We start from the raw sequence: 25,163 nt of genomic DNA on the forward strand, positions 1-25,163 counted from the left end.
TATTAAGTTTAATAATCCTAAGATTTGCCTACGCCCATGGACGACAACGAAATTCAGGCAAATTTTATGACACTTCATGATTTATTACTCTACAGTCTTTTGAAATAGACTATAGTGTTTTTACTAATAGACAAATGCCATGCCATGACATACTTGGATCCAGTTCAATTATGCTTCCTCATAATGATGAGTTTCCAACCTTTTTTTAAATTAAAAAGAGAGTACGATCTGAAATCACTGAATAATTGATTATATAATTCAGGAGCATTATATGGAAATCTGTGGGAGGAAATGGCAGTACGATATATAGGTACGATTAGTAATTTACTGTTTCGAGTATTTGATCAACTTACACCGGAAAAAGTTGTCAGCTTACGAAAGAGATATTCTAGTTTTTTGAAAATGAGAATATTATGCGTGTTGGTTAATAGATGCAAAATTCTCAGGGTATCTAGTCTCAAACAACCAGAGAGTTCCATATTAGATGAGATGTGATATTCACGAATTCCATAACAGAGTCCCAAACATGAATTTTGAATACGTTGTAAACGATGTGCGTCGTATTGCAGTGAGGTCCGTAGATACTATCACAATAAGAAATAACAGGAAAAATCAGACACTCGCAAAGTTTCATTTTTAGTTCAGTAGAGAGTATATTACAATTCGGATATAACTGCCTCAGTGTATTTATTATAAGAGGTTTGACACATGTCTCATGAGTCTCATATCAGAATCAAAGTATAGTCCCAGTTCCCTCACTTTTCGGGGTCCAAAAAGCATTGAGTGTAAGCATATGTGCAGAAAATATGTCAAAGATTGGAGGTCTCTGTTTATCTCAAATTGATCTTCTTGCAAACGGTCGCTAAGGTACGAAAAATATATTTGGGTGTCATATGTATAATGATGCATGTATGAAAATCAGAAATATATGTACTGAATAATAGTGGCCCCAGAATGGAACCTTGTGATATACCTTTTGACACAATTAAGGCCCTCGAACATCTCCATCTATAATTACACGTTGACTACGGTAACGCAGATAGTCTTCAATTGAATACGTAGCCTTGCTAGAGAAACCGAAATTTTGCAGAGTATATCGTGATTCAGATCGTCGAAAACCTTACTGTAGTCCAAAAGTACCAAGCATGTCATTGGTAGCTCAGTCATCGCAACTCAGTTCTCGCTTGGCTATTAACGAGAGGATGTTTCACCCATTCATTCATTCATCCAAAATAATGAAAGAACTCATTTAAAACTTAAGCAAATATTTATTTGAAAAGAAACGGATAAAATAATTCAAATAAACTCACACTCAAATATTAATAAGAAAAATACATTAAAATAATCAAAAACTTACATTATACTGCCACCCAGCATGATCGAAGAGAAGGAGATGTGCTGCATTGCTGATGATTAATCGATACTCAAATGAATACTGAATACTGTCTGTTGACTGTTAACTGTCTTGACCTCCCTCAATATTTATAAAGAATTATACGCTGACATTGCGACTTTGATCCGGTCACTGTACTGAGGTAAAATGCACAGCATGCAATCTGTGTCAAGTTTGCATATTTGGAGATTGTTTTATATTCCATATCCTGTGATCGGATCAATTTCGATGTCTATGAACTTGAAATATTAAAAGATGGAATTCTGAATACTGAGTGTTCTTGTGTTAAAATATTGAAGTGAGGTTGGAACATCTTTCAATTCATATATTTACTTAAATGAATCTGAATTATTTCATGTGTATTTCCTATATTTGACAATATGTCATCGGTAATAGAAGAGCTGTTGTGTTACTGTTATCTTATCTCAAGCCAGACTGTACATGTGATTTTTTACCGATCTTCCAGTAACGCTAGAGACATTTAATTTTTTTCCGATCGTTGGTAAATTTTCATATGCATCAAGTAATAACAACTGGTCTACTCAAGTTATGAGATGATGAATACTATCGAAATGGTTATTTATGAGGTGCCTGTTTTTTAGGTCTGGTGGTATTTCAGTACTACTATTTTCACGCAACAAATCATCAAGAGATCGAAGAGTTCCAAGTAGACGCCTATCATTTTTCAAGAGCAGTAAATCAAAAATAGTTTCGTCAAGTTAATTTAAGTATTCAGGAAAGTTACAATTTGGAGAACGATATAAGATTTCAATAGTATTTTTTGAAGAAGTTTTGTTTTCAGGTTTATAATAACTATGTACTTATATATAGTTGAGTATCTAAAGATCAAATCGATCAAAACGAGGGAGACAACTGTCATTCTGTGATTGAAAAAGCAGTAACCAGATCAAAAAAGGCAGACCCAGTATAAATTCCGATCCGGTACATAACTATAATCACAAACCCGAAAAAAAAAGGGAATCCGTACATTGTTCATGAAATGTCTCACAAGGATTTCTTCGATTTTAAACTCTTATCCAATGGAACTGTGGATCAATTTCCAAAAAATTCAGAAAATGAAGTATTCAAAATGAACGACGTCAAAATGATACGTGTTGAAAATGAACTGAATACTCTTTTTTATAAAAACACCTATAAAAGTAGGGAATAGAAGCAGATCCATCTGGGTATTGAACACACTAGGTGAAGGATGAGTAAAGAGCCTGCCCAACCAGCGAAGTTGTTTTATAATTCCATAGTGTTGCAACTGTTTTATTTTATTGGTATTTTATAATTACTTCCAAAATGTTAATTGATTATATTATAGTCTATTTCAAAAGAGTGTAGAGTAATAAATCATGAAGTGTCATAAAATTTGCCTGAATTTCGTTGTCGTCCATGGGCGTAGGCAAATCTTAGGATTATTAAACTTAATAATTAAAGTAAATTAAAAATTACAGACATAGATAATAATAAAAGGCCATTTTTGGGAAGTAATTTGGTCTAAAACTAAGTACCTACATGTATTTAGGTAAGTAAAATTTCTTAAAAAAAGATTAAGATTAATTTTAGTGGTTCTTGTAAACTTATTTAATATGCAATTTGGGTTCATATACTTGAGCATGATTTCTCAAAAAAGGGTTAACACTTAGTTCCGAGGTGCCATGTCATTATAATAATCCCTTTTTGACCCTGCCCACCAATCATGCAATACCTATTAAACCCAGGTAATTAAGAAAAAGGGTTTAAATATATTGTAATGGTGTCTTAAACATTCGAGTTATAATAGTAATTGTTACTACGCCAATTAAACGTACAGTGATATTGTGATATAGAAATAGTGAAAAAGTTATAAAATGGGGACATTTACTCCAAAGAAAAGAAGTGTAAAAAATTCTCCGCTATCTGTTTGCGAAAAAGTTGTAATTTTAAATGTATATGATTGCATAAAACACGATCACCCTAGTTTGTCTGTGCAAGAAAGTGTTGAGCGATGTGCCCGAATGACTGGAATTGGACAGTCCACGATTTTTAAATTATTGCGAGAAAGAAAGATATCAGGCCAGGTAAGTCCATGCAAGAGAAAATCAGGAAGACCAATAAAAATCTTAGATGAAGACACCAAGTGTGACATTCGAAGAAAAGTTCATTCGTTTTATTTTAAAAAGGAAATACCCACTCTTGAAAAAATATTTATCGAGATAAGCCAAGATAACGATATTCCTTTGATATCCAGAAAACTTTTATGGAAAACTTTAAAAAGTATGAATTTTGCCTGGGAAAAGCACAATCGAAAGGCACTATTACTGGAAAGTGATGAAATTGTTTGCTGGAGACGAAAATATTTGACAACTATAAAGCAGTACCGCAGAGAGCAAAAGAAAATTTTTTATCTTGATGAGACGTGGATAAACGAAGGTTATATAGTCAAAAAAATGTGGCAAGATAAAAATATAACAAGTTCTCGCCAAGCTTTCATAGAAGGCCTTTCGACGGGTATTAAAGTGCCTTCGGGAAAAGGGAAGAGGCTTATAATTGCTCACATTGGAAGCGAAGACGGATTTTTAAAAGAAGGTTTGTTGAGCTTTGAGTCGTGCCGGACGGGAGATTATCATGAGGACATGAATTCGGATGTCTTCGAAGACTACTTCGGGGAAATGTTAAAATTTCTTTCAGCTGATTCGGTCGTGGTTATGGATAATGCAAGCTACCATTCAAGGCGCTTAGAGAAGGTACCAACTTCAGCTTGGAGAAAGCAAGAAATTATTAACTGGCTGTCAAATAAAGGTATTCAGTTTGAGACGAATTCAGTAAAGAAGGAACTACTAGCCATAGTAAAACAACATAAATCTCGCTTCATGAAATATGCCGTAGAAGATGTAGCAAGTAGTTGTTTACAGCTGATTCTCGGCCTCCCCCCACCACTATGACGTATTAATTGCTTTTTTTTGGTTGTTGTTTAGTGAAGTCAAGGCGATGTGACCTTGAAGTGTCTGGTGTATGGATCGTTCAGAATTTTTTTTTTCGGTTCTGGGCCTCCCCCCACCACTATGACGTATTAATTGCTTTTTTTGTTGTTGTTTAGTAACATCAAGGCGATGTGACCTTGAAGTGTCTGGTGCAGGGATCGTTCAGAATTTTTTTTTTCATATGAAATTTTGTGTGTGTATGTGTGTGTGACATAGTGACGTGATTACATTTGGTTGGTGTGTGGGAATGCACGGTACAGGGTTTACATTTTTCATTTATGTTCATGACCTTGGACATGGAATTCAACTTTGAGATAAGGAAACTAGATTGCATACATTGTAAAGTCAGGGTTTGATATTGTCCTTCATGTGTACTCTGTACCTGTTTGTACAGAATAAACATACGTCTGAATACCACGAAGATCCATCGACTGATGAGCGGTCCTTCTTCACCAGTTTGGACGGTATCCATCGTGACAGAGAGCGTACACGTCTGCACTCCGTAAAGTTTCAACGACCACTGTTTGCTTGTATCGCCTTCTGTCAACACATCGAGTTGGAATTGGTTGTGGTGGTGGTGGTGGTGGGGAGGGGGGGGGGGCAGCGCCTGTGTTCGACGCATCGAGTTGGCTTCGACCTTGATCTACGTCACACCCTTAACGTACGTCACAAGGTAATAAGGATAAGGCGACTTTGAGGTAGTGTTTTAGATTTGACTTTGAATGACTTTCATTCACACTTCATATTTTCACAGCTATCTCGAACAATGTTCAAAGTCGCATAACCTTGGGGTTGACCTTGAGATTTTAGTCTGTCCCGGATCACATTAACATTGAAATGACCTCTACATACGTCACATGATCATGTGCTTGTCTATGTACAAACATACGTCTGCATACTTCGAAGATCCTCCATGTAATGAATGTTCCATCGGCGTGAGCTCGCCAAGTTAGTAGTGGTGTGACGTCACAGCAGCAGCAACCGTTCAACGGTAAGAGAGCGAGATGTTCACTCCACGACGTGCGGCTGAGTAATGCGTATTCATCGGTGTGCCCTTACCTCTATCGATGCAGTAAAGACTGACGTAACGCATCGCTCTAGCCTCGCTATCGATGGTGACACGCAGACGGCCGAGGACTGTGCTAACGTTTGCCCTCTCCGAGAGCGCAACGATCACAGCCTGTTGGTATCGACATCCAGTTGGGAGGTGGGCTTGGCTGTGACGTCAGGCATCTCTAGTGGGTAGCGAAGTAGGGTGAACTGAAGAGAGTTAAATAACGTGCATTTGTATAGATAATATTGAAGAATCTCGTAAAGTATTAATCTGAAAATTATCAACTTGAGCTGTACCAAGGTATGGTTAGGTGTGATGTCAGGCATCTCTATTGGGTAGCGAAGTAAGGTGAACTGAAGAGAGTTAAATAACGTGCATTTTTATAGATAATATTGAAGAATCTCGTGAAGTATTAATCTGAAAATTATCAACTTGAGCTGTGCCAAGGTATGGTTAGGGCGAATTGGATAAATATAACAATTGACAGAAATTCTCCCTATTATAGCAAAATTTGATCTCACATTTTCGCTTTGAAACCTCATTGAACTATTGAGGCCCGCGTCGAACTGCAAAGTCAAAGGTTATAAAATAATTAGAGATAAGTAATGAGAAGAGTTCATTGCATGTATTCAAATGATTCAACATGAAACAAACCAATAAAGCACAAGTGATAAGAAATGAGAGTTCAGAGAGTGAATTCTTGTTGCTTGTAACTATCCAATGGAATTCAAGATCTGAATCTTGTGCAATGTTATATTCATGATGACGAATAAAAGAACGGTTATTATTTAGGTCTCTTTTATGTACGGAAAACACTGAAGATAGTGAAATTGAATTACAGAATACATATTCGGAAAAGAAATAAATATAGTAGGATTTGGAAAAATCATGAGGTTTGGTTAGAATTTAAAAATTGTCGAAAGAAACAACTGCTCTGATGAGCCGATTTTCTATAGTTTGTGCCTGTATTTCTTGGTCCCGTATGACAAAAACTTGTCGATTTTGATATTGCACGTAGCTTTTGCATTCCGTTTCGACCTTCACAGCATATGACATCAGCGTAAATATAACTGAAAAGTAGGATGTGCCATCACTTTGATCGAAAATAAATTCATTCACCTGTCATTGCCAGATTTACCCGGCAAGTTTGGTTTGACTTTGAAATAAATGCAAGGTTATTATCTGCCCCAAAACAGATGCGTAGACTCAACACATAACATTTTACAGGAGAACAGACTGACATTTCTCACGCATATGCATGTCTAACATGAACTAGGTACTGCATACTTAATGATGATTCAAAATGCTACACTATATTTTTTCTTGAAATATGATTACATTACAATTTGAACCAAAATAGTGGATGATATTGACGTAACTTCAACTGAAACGTGGGTATCGCCTCACTTTGGTCTCTTTTTTTCCACACATTGGCAAATCTGATGGTGAAGTTTGGTTTAACCCTGAAACTAAATACTAGGATTTTCTCGAGGGTCGAGTTTTCATGTATGCCGATGACACAACATTGTGACGTCCCCAGATCTGAATGAAATTGAAAATGAAACGAAACTAGTAATCAATGAATTCGAATGTTGGTGTAGAAACAATCATTTAATAAATAATGGAAATAAAACAACATTTATCCAGTTCTCAAGTGAGTATCAGCGCCCTTTCCAAATAAATCTAGGTTTCGAAACTGAATTGTCTTTCAATAATCACATCGAATACTTGTGCACTTCTCTGAAAAACGTATTTTGCCTTCCTAACAATGAAATTAAATTTTTTGAGACATAATCTCTTGGATATATACTATGGTCTAGTGTATTCTAAGCTTAATATAAATATTACCATTTGGGGACACTCATCAGAAATAAATAGAATCTTTATAAGGCAAAAACGCTTCATTAGACTAATTTTTGATCTCAAATACAGAGAATCTTGTAAGAAAACATTCCAAGACACAAATTTTTTCACATTACCATGCATTTATCTTTACAAAATATTAAGCTACGTTCATGTACATTCCCATTCGCTAACAAGAAATGAGGAAATTTACTGTCATTAAACGAGACGGAGAAACGATTTCCATCAGGAAAAAATGAACCATAATGAAAGAAATTTTCTCATATTCAAGAAAAAAGTCAAAGACTTTTTTGTAACAAGTTGTTTTTACTTCCTGATAGAGAATGAAAATAATATTTTTGTGTAACATGTGCTGTTATTGATATAAGTGCTATAAGATAAAATATCTTTTGTAAAATGTGACGTGTCATATATACATTCATGTTTCAAAAATGATGACTAAAATTTGACATTGACTTCTCCGTCAATGTCATGCTAGACGGAGATTTGTAGACATGTAGTGTCAACACTTGACATTTTACAGGAGAACAGACTGATATTTCTCACACATATGCATGCCCTACATGAACTTCCGCACGCTTAAAAATGATGTAATAATTCAAAATGTCACACTACGTTTTTCTTTTCGAAACATTATTGATTACAAATCTGAAGCCATACAGTAGATGATTTTGATATGATTTCCACTGAAAAGCAGGTTTGTTCTCACTTTGGTCTGTTTCTCCCCCACCATGTCAAGATCTGACAGAGCAGTTTGGTTTGAGCTTGAAACTGAACGCCCAGGTTGTGCTAGACGGAGATTTGCGGAGTTTCCAAAAGAGATGCGTAGGGTCATGCCATTTTGCAGTAGAATAGATTGATATTTCTCACACATGCATTTGCTCGCCTAACAAGAACTTTCACGTATTGCAGTACAATCTAATCATTTGAAATTCAACACTATATTGCAGTGTCTGACGGTGGAGTGTGGTTTGACTGTGAAAATGAATACAAAGTTCATTCTTAGCGAAAACCATGCTAAACGGGTTTGGAAGTTCTCCAAAACAATGTATACAGTCACAACACACCATTTTGCAGCGAAAAAGACATATTTTTCACACCTAAATATATTCTCGACATGAACTTTTACATGTCGCAATACACATGTTTCAATTTGAAATGTATCACTATCTTCTTCTTAAAACCCAATATTATCCAAGATTCAAGCCAATATACCATATGACGTAAGCGTGTATTCAACTGAAAAGGAGATATTTCCACACTTCAACCTGCAAACTGATTCCTCCCTTCCACCATTTCATGATCTGAATTTGAAGTTGAGTTTGATCTTCAACTTGACTACGTGGTCATTTTCTGTCGATGTCCTGCTATACTGGTTTGTGAGTCCCCAAATATTACATAATGCACACATTTTTCGTACATACACACGCATGCTTCACACCATGCATGCTTATGTTTATGTTGTAGTATTTTTCTCGAGAGAATTTATATGGTTGAAGCTGCGATGATTCTGCAACCGTGTTAGGAATAACACGTTAAAAGGTAAGACCTCGTTAGTCCTTAGCTCGCAACATCTCAACTTCTGAGAGTTGTCGTTCGTAAGGGGGCGACAGCTGATTAACGGAAAAACAGATTTCAAACAGAAACAGAACATTTACTTGCTGCATGATAAAGATACAGTAATGCAACTTGTCGCTATCGAATTGGGTACTGTAATAGCGTGATCAACATTTTTGTCAACATTTTTAGTGTTGTTCCTGTGAATATAGTGTTTCAGACTAATATATCATCATAGAAATTCAGTTTTCTGATATACTATGATTCCATAAGACATGTGTCTCAATAGCAGATTTTATTCATATTCATATTTGGTCACATTATTTCTAACGCAAAGTTTTCCCCGCTAGGTAGTGCTGTTTCTAATTTACTGTTCGAGGAATATTTTTCTGGCTCTCCATTTCGGTCAATCAGTTATTGTTGAACCTGCTTCTGCAATTTTGAAAAATGTTTGCTGATTTGATGAAATATATCGCATCTATCTTGAGCCTCATAATAGATGAATTCAAGGAGAAAACAGTGAAGGATAGACTTGAACAGTGTTATAAGGCTTCTAAACGAATAAAAAAAGATCTGAAAAATACTACTACTATGGGTGGGAAATAAAATCTACTAGCATTCTTAATCAGATGAAATTTGAGATGAGGAAAGGAGCAGGCCTGATTAGCCGGAAAGAGGCATCCTCTAATCGAGTACATTGGGATGATTCAGAATCGGCTTTTAATTCGCGTATCCGGACTGAAGTGATTACTAATCTCAAGCATAAGAACCTTACCCCATTTTTGATCGACTATAAGACCGTTTTTGTGATACTAATTCAAAATGCTTTGAAAAAAGATGCATTTTTAAAGGTTAATATGACATTCGGTGGAGAATTTGAGGTTGTCAAAGGCGATCGAATCTTCAACGAATATAAGTATTTCTCAATATCTAACGTATCCATCCATAGTAACACTGATATGAATATGTGGTTTGAGGATCATGTTATGGAGCCAATCATGATAAAGTTGGAAGAGTTTCAGGAACGTGACAGAGGTTAGACGTTGAAAGCAGTAGTGAATTTGGGGGTTACCGTAAACAAATTTGTGCCGCAGAGAGGTTCATCATACACTGAACTGCCTTCTCAAATCAAACGAAAAATCATGATAATGCCTGCTTCGCTTGTGCCATTGTTTCGGCGTTGTATCCAGTTCCCCATGGACAACATTCAGATCACATCCTATCTTATCCTGACTATTCAAAAGTTCTGAAGTTGTGAGGTATTCACTTTCCGATGAAAATTATTCAGATAAATAGTTTCGAAGAGCAGAATGATCTCTCAGTCGATGTTTAACGTTGAAACTTTTTAAATCCAAGTATACTGTAATACCGCTAAGATTAAGCATAGCAAAAAATAAAAGCAAACATCTGAATCTACTCATGATTCAAGACATGTATTACGATGAAAAATGTAAGGATTCAATAAATGTCTATGATGTTACGTCACCAACCAGAAAACACTTTGTTTGAATAAAAGAGCTATCTAGTTTGGTGAGTAATCAACTCGACAACCATAATAGAAAAAAATATTTTTGCCATAGGTGTTTTCACTGTTTTTCCACGCAAGCAATGTTAGATAAACACCTTGAAGACTGCTCGCAGACAAAGGAATGCCTACCAAAATTACCTATGGAGGGAAAATATATTTTTAGGTTCAAAAATTTCAAGAATAAAATTACATCGCCTTTCGTCATATATGCCGAGTGTATTGGTATCTGCACAAGATGGCAATAAATATCAACGACACATTCCGGCATCTATTGGATATTATGTGAAACGCTCTTATGATGATACACTACTATCATTTTATCGATCATTTCGTGATGAAAATTGTATGAAATGGTTTGCAGACGAGATAGGTCAGTTTGCTGAAGATGTTGCAACTGTGTTCCAGTGTCTATGTAAATATATCAGCCAGCCAGGAACCATTTTTTCAGGCAGCAACTCATTGTCATATATGTGACAAACCATTCAATATATCAGACAAAATAGTATGCGACCATAATCGTCAAATACCTAAAAATAATTAATCGCCAACCATCACACACAATGAGTGCATTTAAAACTATCAAGATGATCCAACAATTCCCATCGTGTTTCATAACTTATCAGGATATGATGCACATTTTGTTATAGAAAATATTGCATTGGATCTCAATGGAAGTGTCGCCGTTAGGCCGATAACAAAGGAAAAGTATATCTCCTTCATTAAAAATATTTCTGGTAGCAAGATCCACTTCAGGTTTTTTAACTCATTCAGATTCATGAGTTTTTCGCTGGATACGTTAGTATCATATCTATCAGATTTTTCAAATCTCATATCACAGTTCTCCAACCGCTCGAATGATGAAGAGTAGATTTTGACAAAAAAGGGTGTAATGCCGTATGACTATATCGATTCTTTCAAAAGATTGTTTACCCCCTATCGAAACCTTTTGCAACATATTGAAGGAAAAACCGTGTCCTAGGAGATCTTACTTACGTGCCAAGCTGATATGGGCTACTTTTAATATAAACACATCGGGAAAATATACGAATCTGTATTTGAAGACGGATGTTATGCTTCTGGCTATGTCTTCGAGCAGTTCCGCTCAAGTTGTCAAAAAACTTACGGTTTGGATCCTGCCCATTATATCACTCTGCCTGGCTATACATGGGATGCTATGTTATTCAAAACGAAACAGCAACTTGAACTTCTCACCGATGTAGATCAGTTGATGTTTTTCGAAAAGGGAACAAGAGGTGAACTGAGTCAAGTTTGATCCAAGCGAAGAGTCACAGCTAATAACAAATACATGGGTGGTGATATCTTATGATAAAGCCAAAGCTGACTCATACCTAATGTATTTCGATGTTAATAATCAATATGGTTGGGCAATGTCTCAATATCTACCATACGGCTGGTTTGAGTAGATGGACACCAACATTGATATCACAACTGTGCCTGATGATGCCTCGGAAGGTTATATACTAGAAGTTGATATGGAGTATCCAAACAACCTTCACGATATGCATAAGGATTTACCGTTTTGCCCCGATCATGTGGATCCTAAGACAAAAAAAACTCGAACCGAAAGTACATCGGATGTGAAACAATTTAAATTGATGGCTACTCTACAGTCGAAGAAATAGTATGTGAATCATTATAGAAATCTCAAGCAGGCCTTAGAAAATGGTCTCATTTTGAACAAGATTCATCGTGTTCTGAAGTTCAAGCAGTCTACATGGTTGAAGCCCTACAAAGGCTTGAACACACGTTTGCGAACTGCTGCCTCGAATGATATTGAAAAGAACCTATTCAAACTAATGCCGTATTTGATATGTACTGCTATCTTCAAAACTCAATTTTTGTCCCATATATATAAATATTTATTTCAGGGAAAACTATGGAAAATCTGAGAAAGCACTCTGATGTTCGCCTTGTAACGAGTTGGGATGGGCGATATGGTGCCGAAGCCAGAATCTCCAATCCTCGGTTCAAGAGTTTGACTGTCTTCGATGAAAACTTGACTGTCATTGAATTGGATAAATCCAAAATATTCATCCACAAACCTATATATATGTTGGAATGGTAGTACTGGATTTGGCAAAGTTGACCACATATAATTTCCATTATGAATACATGGCTCCTAGGTATAGAGAAAATTTTTGCGCAGTTTATACTGACACGGACAGTTTGATTTATGGAATTATAAATTATGATCCATATGAGATGATAAAAAATGATTGTCATCAGTATTTCGATACTAGCGATTATCAATCAGATATCATTTACAATATTCCCCGAGCGAATAAGAAAGTGATTGGATTGATGAAGGATGAGAACAACAGAAAGCTTATGCTCGACTTTATTGGACTCAGATCTAAATTATACTCAACTAAAACTGCAACGTCAGAAGATCAAATCACTGATCTGAAAAAAAGATTGAAGCAGGAGAGTTATGAAAATGATGAAATCAAACAAATTGTGGCCAATTTTGGAGTATCCAAGAAAGCGAAGGGCGTTAAACATAATGTTGTCAAAACAAAAATCGCTTTCGAAGATTACGTGGCCTGTTTGGAAAATTATACCGAAAAAGCAATCACAGTGGTGTTACGCTGAACCACAAATTCATTGCTAGAATCAACTGTAATTGAAGAACAAGCTATAGTTAAGAAGCGGGTTTTACATCTCTGCCCACGGCGGGGGTGGAATTTGCAGACCGGTTTCGGGCAGTTTGGCCACTCGACTTTACGTTCATTATAGACCCGAAACTATCTGTTGAGGAACCACCTAATATTCACCTGGTTTCTACTTATAATTATTATGTAAGAGAGTAAACAATGGGCCGTAGTCGAGTGGCCAAACTGCCCGAAACCGGTCTGCAAATTCCACCCCCGCCGTGGGCAGAGATGTAAAACCCGCTTCTTAACTATAGCTTGTTCTTCAATTACAGTTGATTCTAGCAATGAATTTGTGGTTCAGCGTAACACCACTGATGAGAGCTGAGGCGGGTCGAAACAGGGCTGTCCGGTATTGAATCATAAATGTGTTATGTTTGGGCTTTATTTCCAGCTAAGAATGGTCGAAAAAAAATAAACTTGATCTAGTCTCCCTATAAAACTGAAGCCATTCTACTGATACGCAGAAAAATCACACACCAGTAAATCTCAAAATCAAGTAAACTCTCATAACACCAAGTGCGTATTTGAAATATATTGGTACAAATTTGAGAAAATGTTTTCAATGTATAGCCATAAAAATATCGATGTTATGTATTTAGATCAAAACTACAGACGAATAGCAAAACAATTGATTCGCTACAATTGTAATGTGATTGTTCCATTCCAACAGTATGATCGCAATCTCCATCATACCAATTTTCGATTATGTAGCTCCATATTTGACTTTTGATGAAATTGAAGATATTTGTCTAGAATAGTGGAAGGATAGATGTGGTTGATTGGTAATTATGGAAGATTTTAATCTCAATAAGGACTAATATTGAAAAGGGTATATGCTGATAATAACATGTTTGTTCGACTTGGCATTTTCTATAATATCGAGATTCATAATTAATGGAGTGCTTTGCTATGAAATATACTGCAATTTGGTCAAAACTGAATTTTTATGCCAATAGCCCTATATAAAACCTCTCTCGAAAGAAAATAGGTGTGTGGTTCAATTCGAAATAAATGACAGTAGGGTTCATTTTTCCAATAGTTCTGATTTGACTCACAAAAATACACCTGTATATCAGCAACAAGATAATATATTAACAAAAACTTTCAATGTGATATGTGATTTTCACTCGTACATAGAACCGTTCATGTGAGACGAGAATAATAATTTGTAGTTGATATTGTTATTAATCGATATTCATAGATTTTGAATTGAGTAATGTTCCCATGGAAGAGTATGGTAGGTTTCAGGAATTAGATAGCGTTTATCATCGTTAGGATTCAGAACAATCTCCGTTTGTTCTGTTGAATACACCCTATGCTTAAAGGAATTTATTAATTTTTTTGTGTGATTGCTTTTTCGGTATAATTTTCCAAACAGGCCACGTAATCTTCGAAAGCGATTTTTGTTTTGACAACATTATGTTTAACGCCCTTCGCTTTCTTGGATACTCCAAAATTGGCCACAATTTGTTTGATTTCATCATTTTCATAACTCTCCTGCTTCAATCTTTTTTTCAGATCAGTGATTTGATCTTCTGACGTTGCAGTTTTAGTTGAGTATAATTTAGATCTGAGTCCAATAAAGTCGAGCATAAGCTTTCTGTTGTTCTCATCCTTCATCAATCCAATCACTTTCTTATTCGCTCGGGGAATATTGTAAATGATATCTGATTGATAATCGCTAGTATCGAAATACTGATGACAATCATTTTTTATCATCTCATATGGATCATAATTTATAATTCCATAAATCAAACTGTCCGTGTCAGTATAAACTGCGCAAAAATTTTCTCTATACCTAGGAGCCATGTATTCATAATGGAAATTATATGTGGTCAACTTTGCCAAATCCAGTACTACCATTCCAACATATATATAGGTTTGTGGATGAATATTTTGGATTTATCCAATTCAATGACAGTCAAGTTTTCATCGAAGACAGTCAAACTCTTGAACCGAGGATTGGAGATTCTGGCTTCGGCACCATATCGCCCATCCCAACTCGTTACAAGGCGAACATCAGAGTGCTTTCTCAGATTTTCCATAGTTTTCCCTGAAATAAATATTTATATATATGGGACAAAAATTGAGTTTTGAAGATAGCAGTACATATCAAATACGGCATTAGTTTGAATAGGTTCTTTTCAATATCATTCGAGGCAGCAGTTCGCAAACGTGTGTTCAAGCCTTTGTAGGGCTTCAACCATGTAGACTGCTTGAACTTCAGAACACGATGAATCTTGTTCAAAATGAGACCATTTTCTAAGGCCTGCTTGAGATTTCTATAATGATTCACATACTATTTCTTCGACTGTAGAGTAGCCATCAATTTAAATTGTTTCACATCCGATGTACTTTCGGTTCGAGTTTTTTTTGTCTTAGGATCCACATGATCGGGGCAAAACGGTAAATCCTTATGCATATCGTGAAGGTTGTTTGGATACTCCATATCAACTTCTAGTATATAACCTTCCGAGGCATCATCAGGCACAGTTGTGATATCAATGTTGGTGTCCATCTACTCAAACCAGCCGTATGGTAGATATTGAGACATTGCCCAACCATATTGATTATTAACATCGAAATACATTAGGTATGAGTCAGCTTTGGCTTTATCATAAGATATCACCACCCATGTATTTGTTATTAGCTGTGACTCTTCGCTTGGATCAAACTTGACTCAGTTCACCTCTTGTTCCCTTTTCGAAAAACATCAACTGATCTACATCGGTGAGAAGTTCAAGTTGCTGTTTCGTTTTGAATAACATAGCATCCCATGTATAGCCAGGCAGAGTGATATAATGGGCAGGATCCAAACCGTAAGTTTTTTGACAACTTGAGCGGAACTGCTCGAAGACATAGCCAGAAGCATAACATCCGTCTTCAAATACAGATTCGTATATTTTCCCGATGTGTTTATATTAAAAGTAGCCCATATCAGCTTGGCACGTAAGTAAGATCTCCTAGGACACGGTTTTTCCTTCAATATGTTGCAAAAGGTTTCGATAGGGGGTAAACAATCTTTTGAAAGAATCGATATAGTCATACGGCATTACACCCTTTTTTGTCAAAATCTACTCTTCATCATTCGAGCGGTTGGAGAACTGTGATATGAGATTTGAAAAATCTGATAGATATGATACTAACGTATCCAGCGAAAAACTCATGAATCTGAATGAGTTAAAAAACCTGAAGTGGATCTTGCTACCAGAAATATTTTTAATGAAGGAGATATACTTTTCCTTTGTTATCGGCCTAACGGCGACACTTCCATTGAGATCCAATGCAATATTTTCTATAACAAAATGTGCATCATATCCTGATAAGTTATGAAACACGATGGGAATTGTTGGATCATCTTGATAGTTTTAAATGCACTCATTGTGTGTGATGGTTGGCGATTAATTATTTTTAGGTATTTGACGATTATGGTCGCATACTATTTTGTCTGATATATTGAATGGTTTGTCACATATATGACAATGAGTTGCTGCCTGAAAAAATGGTTCCTGGCTGGCTGATATATTTACATAGACACTGGAACACAGTTGCAACATCTTCAGCAAACTGACCTATCTCGTCTGCAAACCATTTCATACAATTTTCATCACGAAATGATCGATAAAATGATAGTAGTGTATCATCATAAGAGCGTTTCACATAATATCCAATAGATGCCGGAATGTGTCGTTGATATTTATTGCCATCTTGTGCAGATACCAATACACTCGGCATATATGACGAAAGGCGATGTAATTTTATTCTTGAAATTTTTGAACCTAAAAATATATTTTCCCTCCATAGGTAATTTTGGTAGGCATTCCTTTGTCTGCGAGCAGTCTTCAAGGTGTTTATCTAACATTGCTTGCGTGGAAAAACAGTGAAAACACCTATGGCAAAAATATTTTTTTCTATTATGGTTGTCGAGTTGATTACTCACCAAACTAGATAGCTCTTTTATTCAAACAAAGTGTTTTCTGGTTGGTGACGTAACATCATAGACATTTATTGAATCCTTACATTTTTCATCGTAATACATGTCTTGAATCATGAGTAGATTCAGATGTTTGCTTTTATTTTTTGCTATGCTTAATCTTAGCGGTATTACAGTATACTTGGATTTAAAAAGTTTCAACGTTAAACATCGACTGAGAGATCATTCTGCTCTTCGAAACTATTTATCTGAATAATTTTCATCGGAAAGTGAATACCTCACAACTTCAGAACTTTTGAATAGTCAGGATAAGATAGGATGTGATCTGAATGTTGTCCATGGGGAACTGGATACAACGCCGAAACAATGGCACAAGCGAAGCAGGCATTATCATGATTTTTCGTTTGATTTGAGAAGGCAGTTCAGTGTATGATGAACCTCTCTGCGGCACAAATTTGTTTACGGTAACCCCCAAATTCACTACTGCTTTCAACGTCTAACCTCTGTCACGTTCCTGAAACTCTTCCAACTTTATCATGATTGGCTCCATAACATGATCCTCAAACCACATATTCATATCAGTGTTACTATGGATGGATACGTTAGATATTGAGAAATACTTATATTCGTTGAAGATTCGATCGCCTTTGACAACCTCAAATTCTCCACCGAATGTCATATTAACCTTTAAAAATGCATCTTTTTTCAAAGCATTTTGAATTAGTATCACAAAAACGGTCTTATAGTCGATCAAAAATGGGGTAAGGTTCTTATGCTTGAGATTAGTAATCACTTCAGTCCGGATACGCGAATTAAAAGCCGATTCTGAATCATCCCAATGTACTCGATTAGAGGATGCCTCTTTCCGGCTAATCAGGCCTGCTCCTTTCCTCATCTCAAATTTCATCTGATTAAGAATGCTAGTAGATTTTATTTCCCACCCATAGTAGTAGTATTTTTCAGATCTTTTTTTATTCGTTTAGAAGCCTTATAACACTGTTCAAGTCTATCCTTCACTGTTTTCTCCTTGAATTCATCTATTATGAGGCTCAAGATAGATGCGATATATTTCATCAAATCAGCAAACATTTTTCAAAATTGCAGAAGCAGGTTCAACAATAACTGATTGACCGAAATGGAGAGCCAGAAAAATATTCCTCGAACAGTAAATTAGAAACAGCACTACCTAGCGGGGAAAACTTTGCGTTAGAAATAATGTGACCAAATATGAATATGAATAAAATCTGCTATTGAGACACATGTCTTATGGAATCATAGTATATCAGAAAACTGAATTTCTATGATGATATATTAGTCTGAAACACTATATTCACAGGAACAACACTAAAAATGTTGACAAAAATGTTGATCACGCTATTACAGTACCCAATTCGATAGCGACAAGTTGCATTACTGTATCTTTATCATGCAGCAAGTAAATGTTCTGTTTCTGTTTGAAATCTGTTTTTCCGTTAATCAGCTGTCGCCCCCTTACGAACGACAACTCTCAGAAGTTGAGATGTTGCGAGCTAAGGACTAACGAGGTCTTACCTTTTAACGTGTTATTCCTAACACGGTTGCAGAATCATCGCAGCTTCAACCATATAAATTCTCTCGAGAAAAATACTACAACATAAACATAAGCATGCATGGTGTGAAGCATGCGTGTGTATGTACGAAAAATGTGTGCATTATGTAATATTTGGGGACTCACAAACCAGTATAGCAGGACATCGACAGAAAATGACCACGTAGTCAAGTTGAAGATCAAACTCAACTTCAAATTCAGATCATGAAATGGTGGAAGGGAGGAATCAGTTTGCAGGTTGAAGTGTGGAAATATCTCCTTTTCAGTTGAATACACGCTTACGTCATATGGTATATTGGCTTGAATCTTGGATAATATTGGGTTTTAAGAAGAAGATAGTGATACATTTCAAATTGAAACATGTGTATTGCGACATGTAAAAGTTCATGTCGAGAATATATTTAGGTGTGAAAAATATGTCTTTTTCGCTGCAAAATGGTGTGTTGTGACTGTATACATTGTTTTGGAGAACTTCCAAACCCCGTTTAGCATGGTTTTCGCTAAGAATGAACTTTGTATTCATTTTCACAGTCAAACCACACTCCACCGTCAGACACTGCAATATAGTGTTGAATTTCAAATGATTAGATTGTACTGCAATACGTGAAAGTTCTTGTTAGGCGAGCAAATGCATGTGTGAGAAATATCAATCTATTCTACTGCAAAATGGCATGACCCTACGCATCTCTTTTGGAAACTCCGCAAATCTCCGTCTAGCACAACCTGGGCGTTCAGTTTCAAGCTCAAACCAAACTGCTCTGTCAGATCTTGACATGGTGGGGGAGAAACAGACCAAAGTGAGAACAAACCTGCTTTTCAGTGGAAATCATATCAAAATCATCTACTGTATGGCTTCAGATTTGTAATCAATAATGTTTCGAAAAGAAAAACGTAGTGTGACATTTTGAATTATTACATCATTTTTAAGCGTGCGGAAGTTCATGTAGGGCATGCATATGTGTGAGAAATATCAGTCTGTTCTCCTGTAAAATGTCAAGTGTTGACACTACATGTCTACAAATCTCCGTCTAGCATGACATTGACGGAGAAGTCAATGTCAAATTTTAGTCATCATTTTTGAAACATGAATGTATATATGACACGTCACATTTTACAAAAGATATTTTATCTTATAGCACTTATATCAATAACAGCACATGTTACACAAAAATATTATTTTCATTCTCTATCAGGAAGTAAAAACAACTTGTTACAAAAAAGTCTTTGACTTTTTTCTTGAATATGAGAAAATTTCTTTCATTATGGTTCATTTTTTCCTGATGGAAATCGTTTCTCCGTCTCGTTTAATGACAGTAAATTTCCTCATTTCTTGTTAGCGAATGGGAATGTACATGAACGTAGCTTAATATTTTGTAAAGATAAATGCATGGTAATGTGAAAAAATTTGTGTCTTGGAATGTTTTCTTACAAGATTCTCTGTATTTGAGATCAAAAATTAGTCTAATGAAGCGTTTTTGCCTTATAAAGATTCTATTTATTTCTGATGAGTGTCCCCAAATGGTAATATTTATATTAAGCTTAGAATACACTAGACCATAGTATATATCCAAGAGATTATGTCTCAAAAAATTTAATTTCATTGTTAGGAAGGCAAAATACGTTTTTCAGAGAAGTGCACAAGTATTCGATGTGATTATTGAAAGACAATTCAGTTTCGAAACCTAGATTTATTTGGAAAGGGCGCTGATACTCACTTGAGAACTGGATAAATGTTGTTTTATTTCCATTATTTATTAAATGATTGTTTCTACACCAACATTCGAATTCATTGATTACTAGTTTCGTTTCATTTTCAATTTCATTCAGATCTGGGGACGTCACAATGTTGTGTCATCGGCATACATGAAAACTCGACCCTCGAGAAAATCCTAGTATTTAGTTTCAGGGTTAAACCAAACTTCACCATCAGATTTGCCAATGTGTGGAAAAAAAGAGACCAAAGTGAGGCGATACCCACGTTTCAGTTGAAGTTACGTCAATATCATCCACTATTTTGGTTCAAATTGTAATGTAATCATATTTCAAGAAAAAATATAGTGTAGCATTTTGAATCATCATTAAGTATGCAGTACCTAGTTCATGTTAGACATGCATATGCGTGAGAAATGTCAGTCTGTTCTCCTGTAAAATGTTATGTGTTGAGTCTACGCATCTGTTTTGGGGCAGATAATAACCTTGCATTTATTTCAAAGTCAAACCAAACTTGCCGGGTAAATCTGGCAATGACAGGTGAATGAATTTATTTTCGATCAAAGTGATGGCACATCCTACTTTTCAGTTATATTTACGCTGATGTCATATGCTGTGAAGGTCGAAACGGAATGCAAAAGCTACGTGCAATATCAAAATCGACAAGTTTTTGTCATACGGGACCAAGAAATACAGGCACAAACTATAGAAAATCGGCTCATCAGAGCAGTTGTTTCTTTCGACAATTTTTAAATTCTAACCAAACCTCATGATTTTTCCAAATCCTACTATATTTATTTCTTTTCCGAATATGTATTCTGTAATTCAATTTCACTATCTTCAGTGTTTTCCGTACATAAAAGAGACCTAAATAATAACCGTTCTTTTATTCGTCATCATGAATATAACATTGCACAAGATTCAGATCTTGAATTCCATTGGATAGTTACAAGCAACAAGAATTCACTCTCTGAACTCTCATTTCTTATCACTTGTGCTTTATTGGTTTGTTTCATGTTGAATCATTTGAATACATGCAATGAACTCTTCTCATTACTTATCTCTAATTATTTTATAACCTTTAACTTTGCAGTTCGACGCGGGCCTCAATAGTTCAATGAGGTTTCAAAGCGAAAATGTGAGATCAAATTTTGCTATAATAGGGAGAATTTCTGTCAATTGTTATATTTATCCAATTCGCCCTAACCATACCTTGGCACAGCTCAAGTTGATAATTTTCAGATTAATACTTCACGAGATTCTTCAATATTATCTATAAAAATGCACGTTATTTAACTCTCTTCAGTTCACCTTACTTCGCTACCCAATAGAGATGCCTGACATCACACCTAACCATACCTTGGTACAGCTCAAGTTGATAATTTTCAGATTAATACTTTACGAGATTCTTCAATATTATCTATACAAATGCACGTTATTTAACTCTCTTCAGTTCACCCTACTTCGCTACCCACTAGAGATGCCTGACGTCACAGCCAAGCCCACCTCCCAACTGGATGTCGATACCAACAGGCTGTGATCGTTGCGCTCTCGGAGAGGGCAAACGTTAGCACAGTCCTCGGCCGTCTGCGTGTCACCATCGATAGCGAGGCTAGAGCGATGCGTTACGTCAGTCTTTACTGCATCGATAGAGGTAAGGGCACACCGATGAATACGCATTACTCAGCCGCACGTCGTGGAGTGAACATCTCGCTCTCTTACCGTTGAACGGTTGCTGCTGCTGTGACGTCACACCACTACTAACTTGGCGAGCTCACGCCGATGGAACATTCATTACATGGAGGATCTTCGAAGTATGCAGACGTATGTTTGTACATAGACAAGCACATGATCATGTGACGTATGTAGAGGTCATTTCAATGTTAATGTGATCCGGGACAGACTAAAATCTCAAGGTCAACCCCAAGGTTATGCGACTTTGAACATTGTTCGAAATAGCTGTGAAAATATGAAGTGTGAATGAAAGTCATTCAAAGTCAAATCTAAAACACTACCTCAAAGTCGCCTTATCCTTATTACCTTGTGACGTACGTTAAGGGTGTGACGTAGATCAAGGTCGAAGCCAACTCGATGCGTCGAACACAGGCGCTGCCCCCCCCCCTCCCCACCACCACCACCACCACAACCAATTCCAACTCGATGTGTTGACAGAAGGCGATACAAGCAAACAGTGGTCGTTGAAACTTTACGGAGTGCAGACGTGTACGCTCTCTGTCACGATGGATACCGTCCAAACTGGTGAAGAAGGACCGCTCATCAGTCGATGGATCTTCGTGGTATTCAGACGTATGTTTATTCTGTACAAACAGGTACAGAGTACACATGAAGGACAATATCAAACCCTGACTTTACAATGTATGCAATCTAGTTTCCTTATCTCAAAGTTGAATTCCATGTTCAAGGTCATGAACATAAATGAAAAATGTAAACCCTGTACCGTGCATTCCCACACACCAACCAAATGTAATCACGTCACTATGTCACACACACATACACACACAAAATTTCATATGAAAAAAAAAATTCTGAACGATCCCTGCACCAGACACTTCAAGGTCACATCGCCTTGATGTTACTAAACAACAACAAAAAAAGCAATTAATACGTCATAGTGGTGGGGGGAGGCCCAGAACCGAAAAAAAAAATTCTGAACGATCCATACACCAGACACTTCAAGGTCACATCGCCTTGACTTCACTAAACAACAACCAAAAAAAAAGCAATTAATACGTCATAGTGGTGGGGGGAGGCCGAGAATCAGCTGTAAACAACTACTGTAGCAGAAAAGTATAAAGTAACTGTGCTGCGCCTACCGCCATATCATTGCGAATTAAATCCTATAGAACTTATATGGGCACAAGTTAAAGAATATGTTGCAAGGCACAATACCACATTTAAAATGAAAGATGTCAAGGTATTGTTTGATCAAGCCATTATGGAAATCACATCAGAAAACTGGCAAAAAGCAATCCAGCATGTTTTTAAAGAGGAAGATAAAATGTGGGAACTGGACAACTTGGTCGATCAGGTGGTTGACCCTATAGTTATAACACCAGGGGATGATGACAGTTCTTCGGATGAAGACTATACTGATGTAGAATAATTTAATTGAATTGTAAATATACTGTAGCGGGATAAGCAATCTGGACAGAGACCAGTGTATCAGTGACAGTGACACATTTGCTTAGGTTAGGGTTTAGAATTAAGGGTAGTCTGAATAATTATTTTCTCGGAAGGTTCTCGAAAATTGTACCTAGTAATCTCTAGAACATTCAATTAGGGTATAAATAGAGTGTTGTTAAACGTTAAGGGAAGTTCACAGTTTTAGTATTGTTCAAGTGTCAAATTGTAATAACGTATCCAGTAAAGTTCTTGTCGTTTTTGTGAATAAATTGATTTAAAGTCCCCACAAGTGTTTCAATACGTAAAGTTCGTTCGTGTGTGTTTGTGAGTATTTCCCGATTTCGGTTCGTATATATTTTATTGTTACATTTTATATTTTTTTAATAACACTGTTCTGCTGTATTAAATTTTTATTTCCTTTAATATAATTTTTATGAATGCATATTCTTTTGGCAATTATCCCACTAGCGCGCCTCTGGCTCAGTATTTATCCGTCGATAACAATGGACAAATTCCTTAAAACAGGGTGATATCTACCTGCTCTTTATGAAACGACATAATTTTGCAATGCGGACTAGGGAAGTGACAGAATTTATTGACGGATCACCCTGTAGCGCTTTTGAATACTTAATGAGATTTTATTACTCTACACTCTTTTGAAATAGACTATAGATGATCGGTGAACACAATACAGTTGTAGGCAATAAAAGTGTTTTACAAATTTGTCATAGAAACGTTTATGGAATAAAATTAAAAAAGTACTATGAAATAGTCAGGAAATTATCACAGAAACGTTATTGCAACCAACTTATAAAACTTATTCTCCTATAAAAGTAAATTGTTATGCAGCAATTTATTAACACTTTTCTGCGAGATTTTTATGATAGTTATGAAACTATTTCAAGCTCATTTTATAACTGTTTCCTGTAGCTTTAATGAAATTATTTCATTAGAATGCTTTCAGATACTGTTTTATTTTCATTACCATATTGTCACTTCAATTATAATTTCCCAACTATTTTATAGTATGTTACATTTACAACAATGTTACATTTACAACAATTCAAAAACACTAAAATGACTAACGATGAGATTAGAACCTTTGGTGTGAAAGTTGAATAACTTTTTTCGAGATCAATTGCCCTAACATCGCACTGATATTTTTGCACTCGACGCGCGTTTCGGCAACAAAGTTAGCACCCTCAAGAGAAGAAAATTGATACCTAGTCTATGAATGAATGAAATCGTTTATTAAAAATTTTTAGTTAATGACACTTCAATTGTTAGGTATGTTTGTGTGGGGCCCTGCTATAGGATAATGCCTCCATTACATGAGAATGTCCTTTCAGCACTAAACAACAGGTGTGAGAGTATAAAATTCACAAATGAAGTAGAAAAAGAACAAAAGTTGCCGTTTTTAGATTTATTGGTCATAAGGAACGAACAGAACGAAATAGAATTTGACATTTACAGGAAAGACACGGGCACTTTCAGATACATTCCCAATGACTCGAGTCATTGTCCACAACACAAAATGGCGGCACTGCAATTTCTGTTACACAGGTTTTCCTTTAAAGAAAGATAAGTACGACAATGAAAAGAGAGTGATTCGGTATGTAGCTGAAGCAAACGGTTTTAACCCAGATATAGTTGACAAGATAATTAGAAAATGCAAGTTTAGGGAAGCACCTCGTAAATCTTTGACTTTTCAAAAAGAGGAGAGTAATAACAAGTTTATAGTAATCCCA

At 36.0% G+C, this 25,163-nt stretch overlaps 1 protein-coding gene across 1 annotated transcript; it reads left to right on the plus strand.

The window, feature by feature from the left end:
* The first annotated feature begins 2,718 nt into the window (after positions 1 to 2,718).
* Positions 2,719 to 24,079, plus strand: LOC141485118 (uncharacterized). Its single transcript, XM_074181162.1, has 2 exons — positions 2,719 to 4,279; positions 23,076 to 24,079. Exons 1-2 carry the CDS (start codon positions 3,250 to 3,252, stop codon positions 23,393 to 23,395), a joined length of 1,350 nt encoding a protein of 449 aa, XP_074037263.1. The 5' UTR covers positions 2,719 to 3,249; the 3' UTR covers positions 23,396 to 24,079.
* The last annotated feature ends 1,084 nt before the right edge of the window (positions 24,080 to 25,163 follow it).

This window comes from Leptinotarsa decemlineata, unplaced genomic scaffold (assembly GCF_025532065.1).
Source record: "Leptinotarsa decemlineata unplaced genomic scaffold, Ldec_3_MD MMD2_tig00026307_RagTag_RagTag, whole genome shotgun sequence".
NCBI lineage: Eukaryota > Metazoa > Arthropoda > Insecta > Coleoptera > Chrysomelidae > Leptinotarsa > Leptinotarsa decemlineata.

Coding starts and splice junctions, on each gene's coding strand:
- LOC141485118 (XM_074181162.1), top strand. CDS start 3,250: ATGGGGACATTTACTCCAAAGAAAAGAAGTGTAAAAAATTCTCCGCTA. Junction 4,280..23,075: donor TGCCGTAGAAGATGTAGCAA/GTAGTTGTTTAC, acceptor CTACTGTAGCAG/AAAAGTATAAAGTAACTGTG.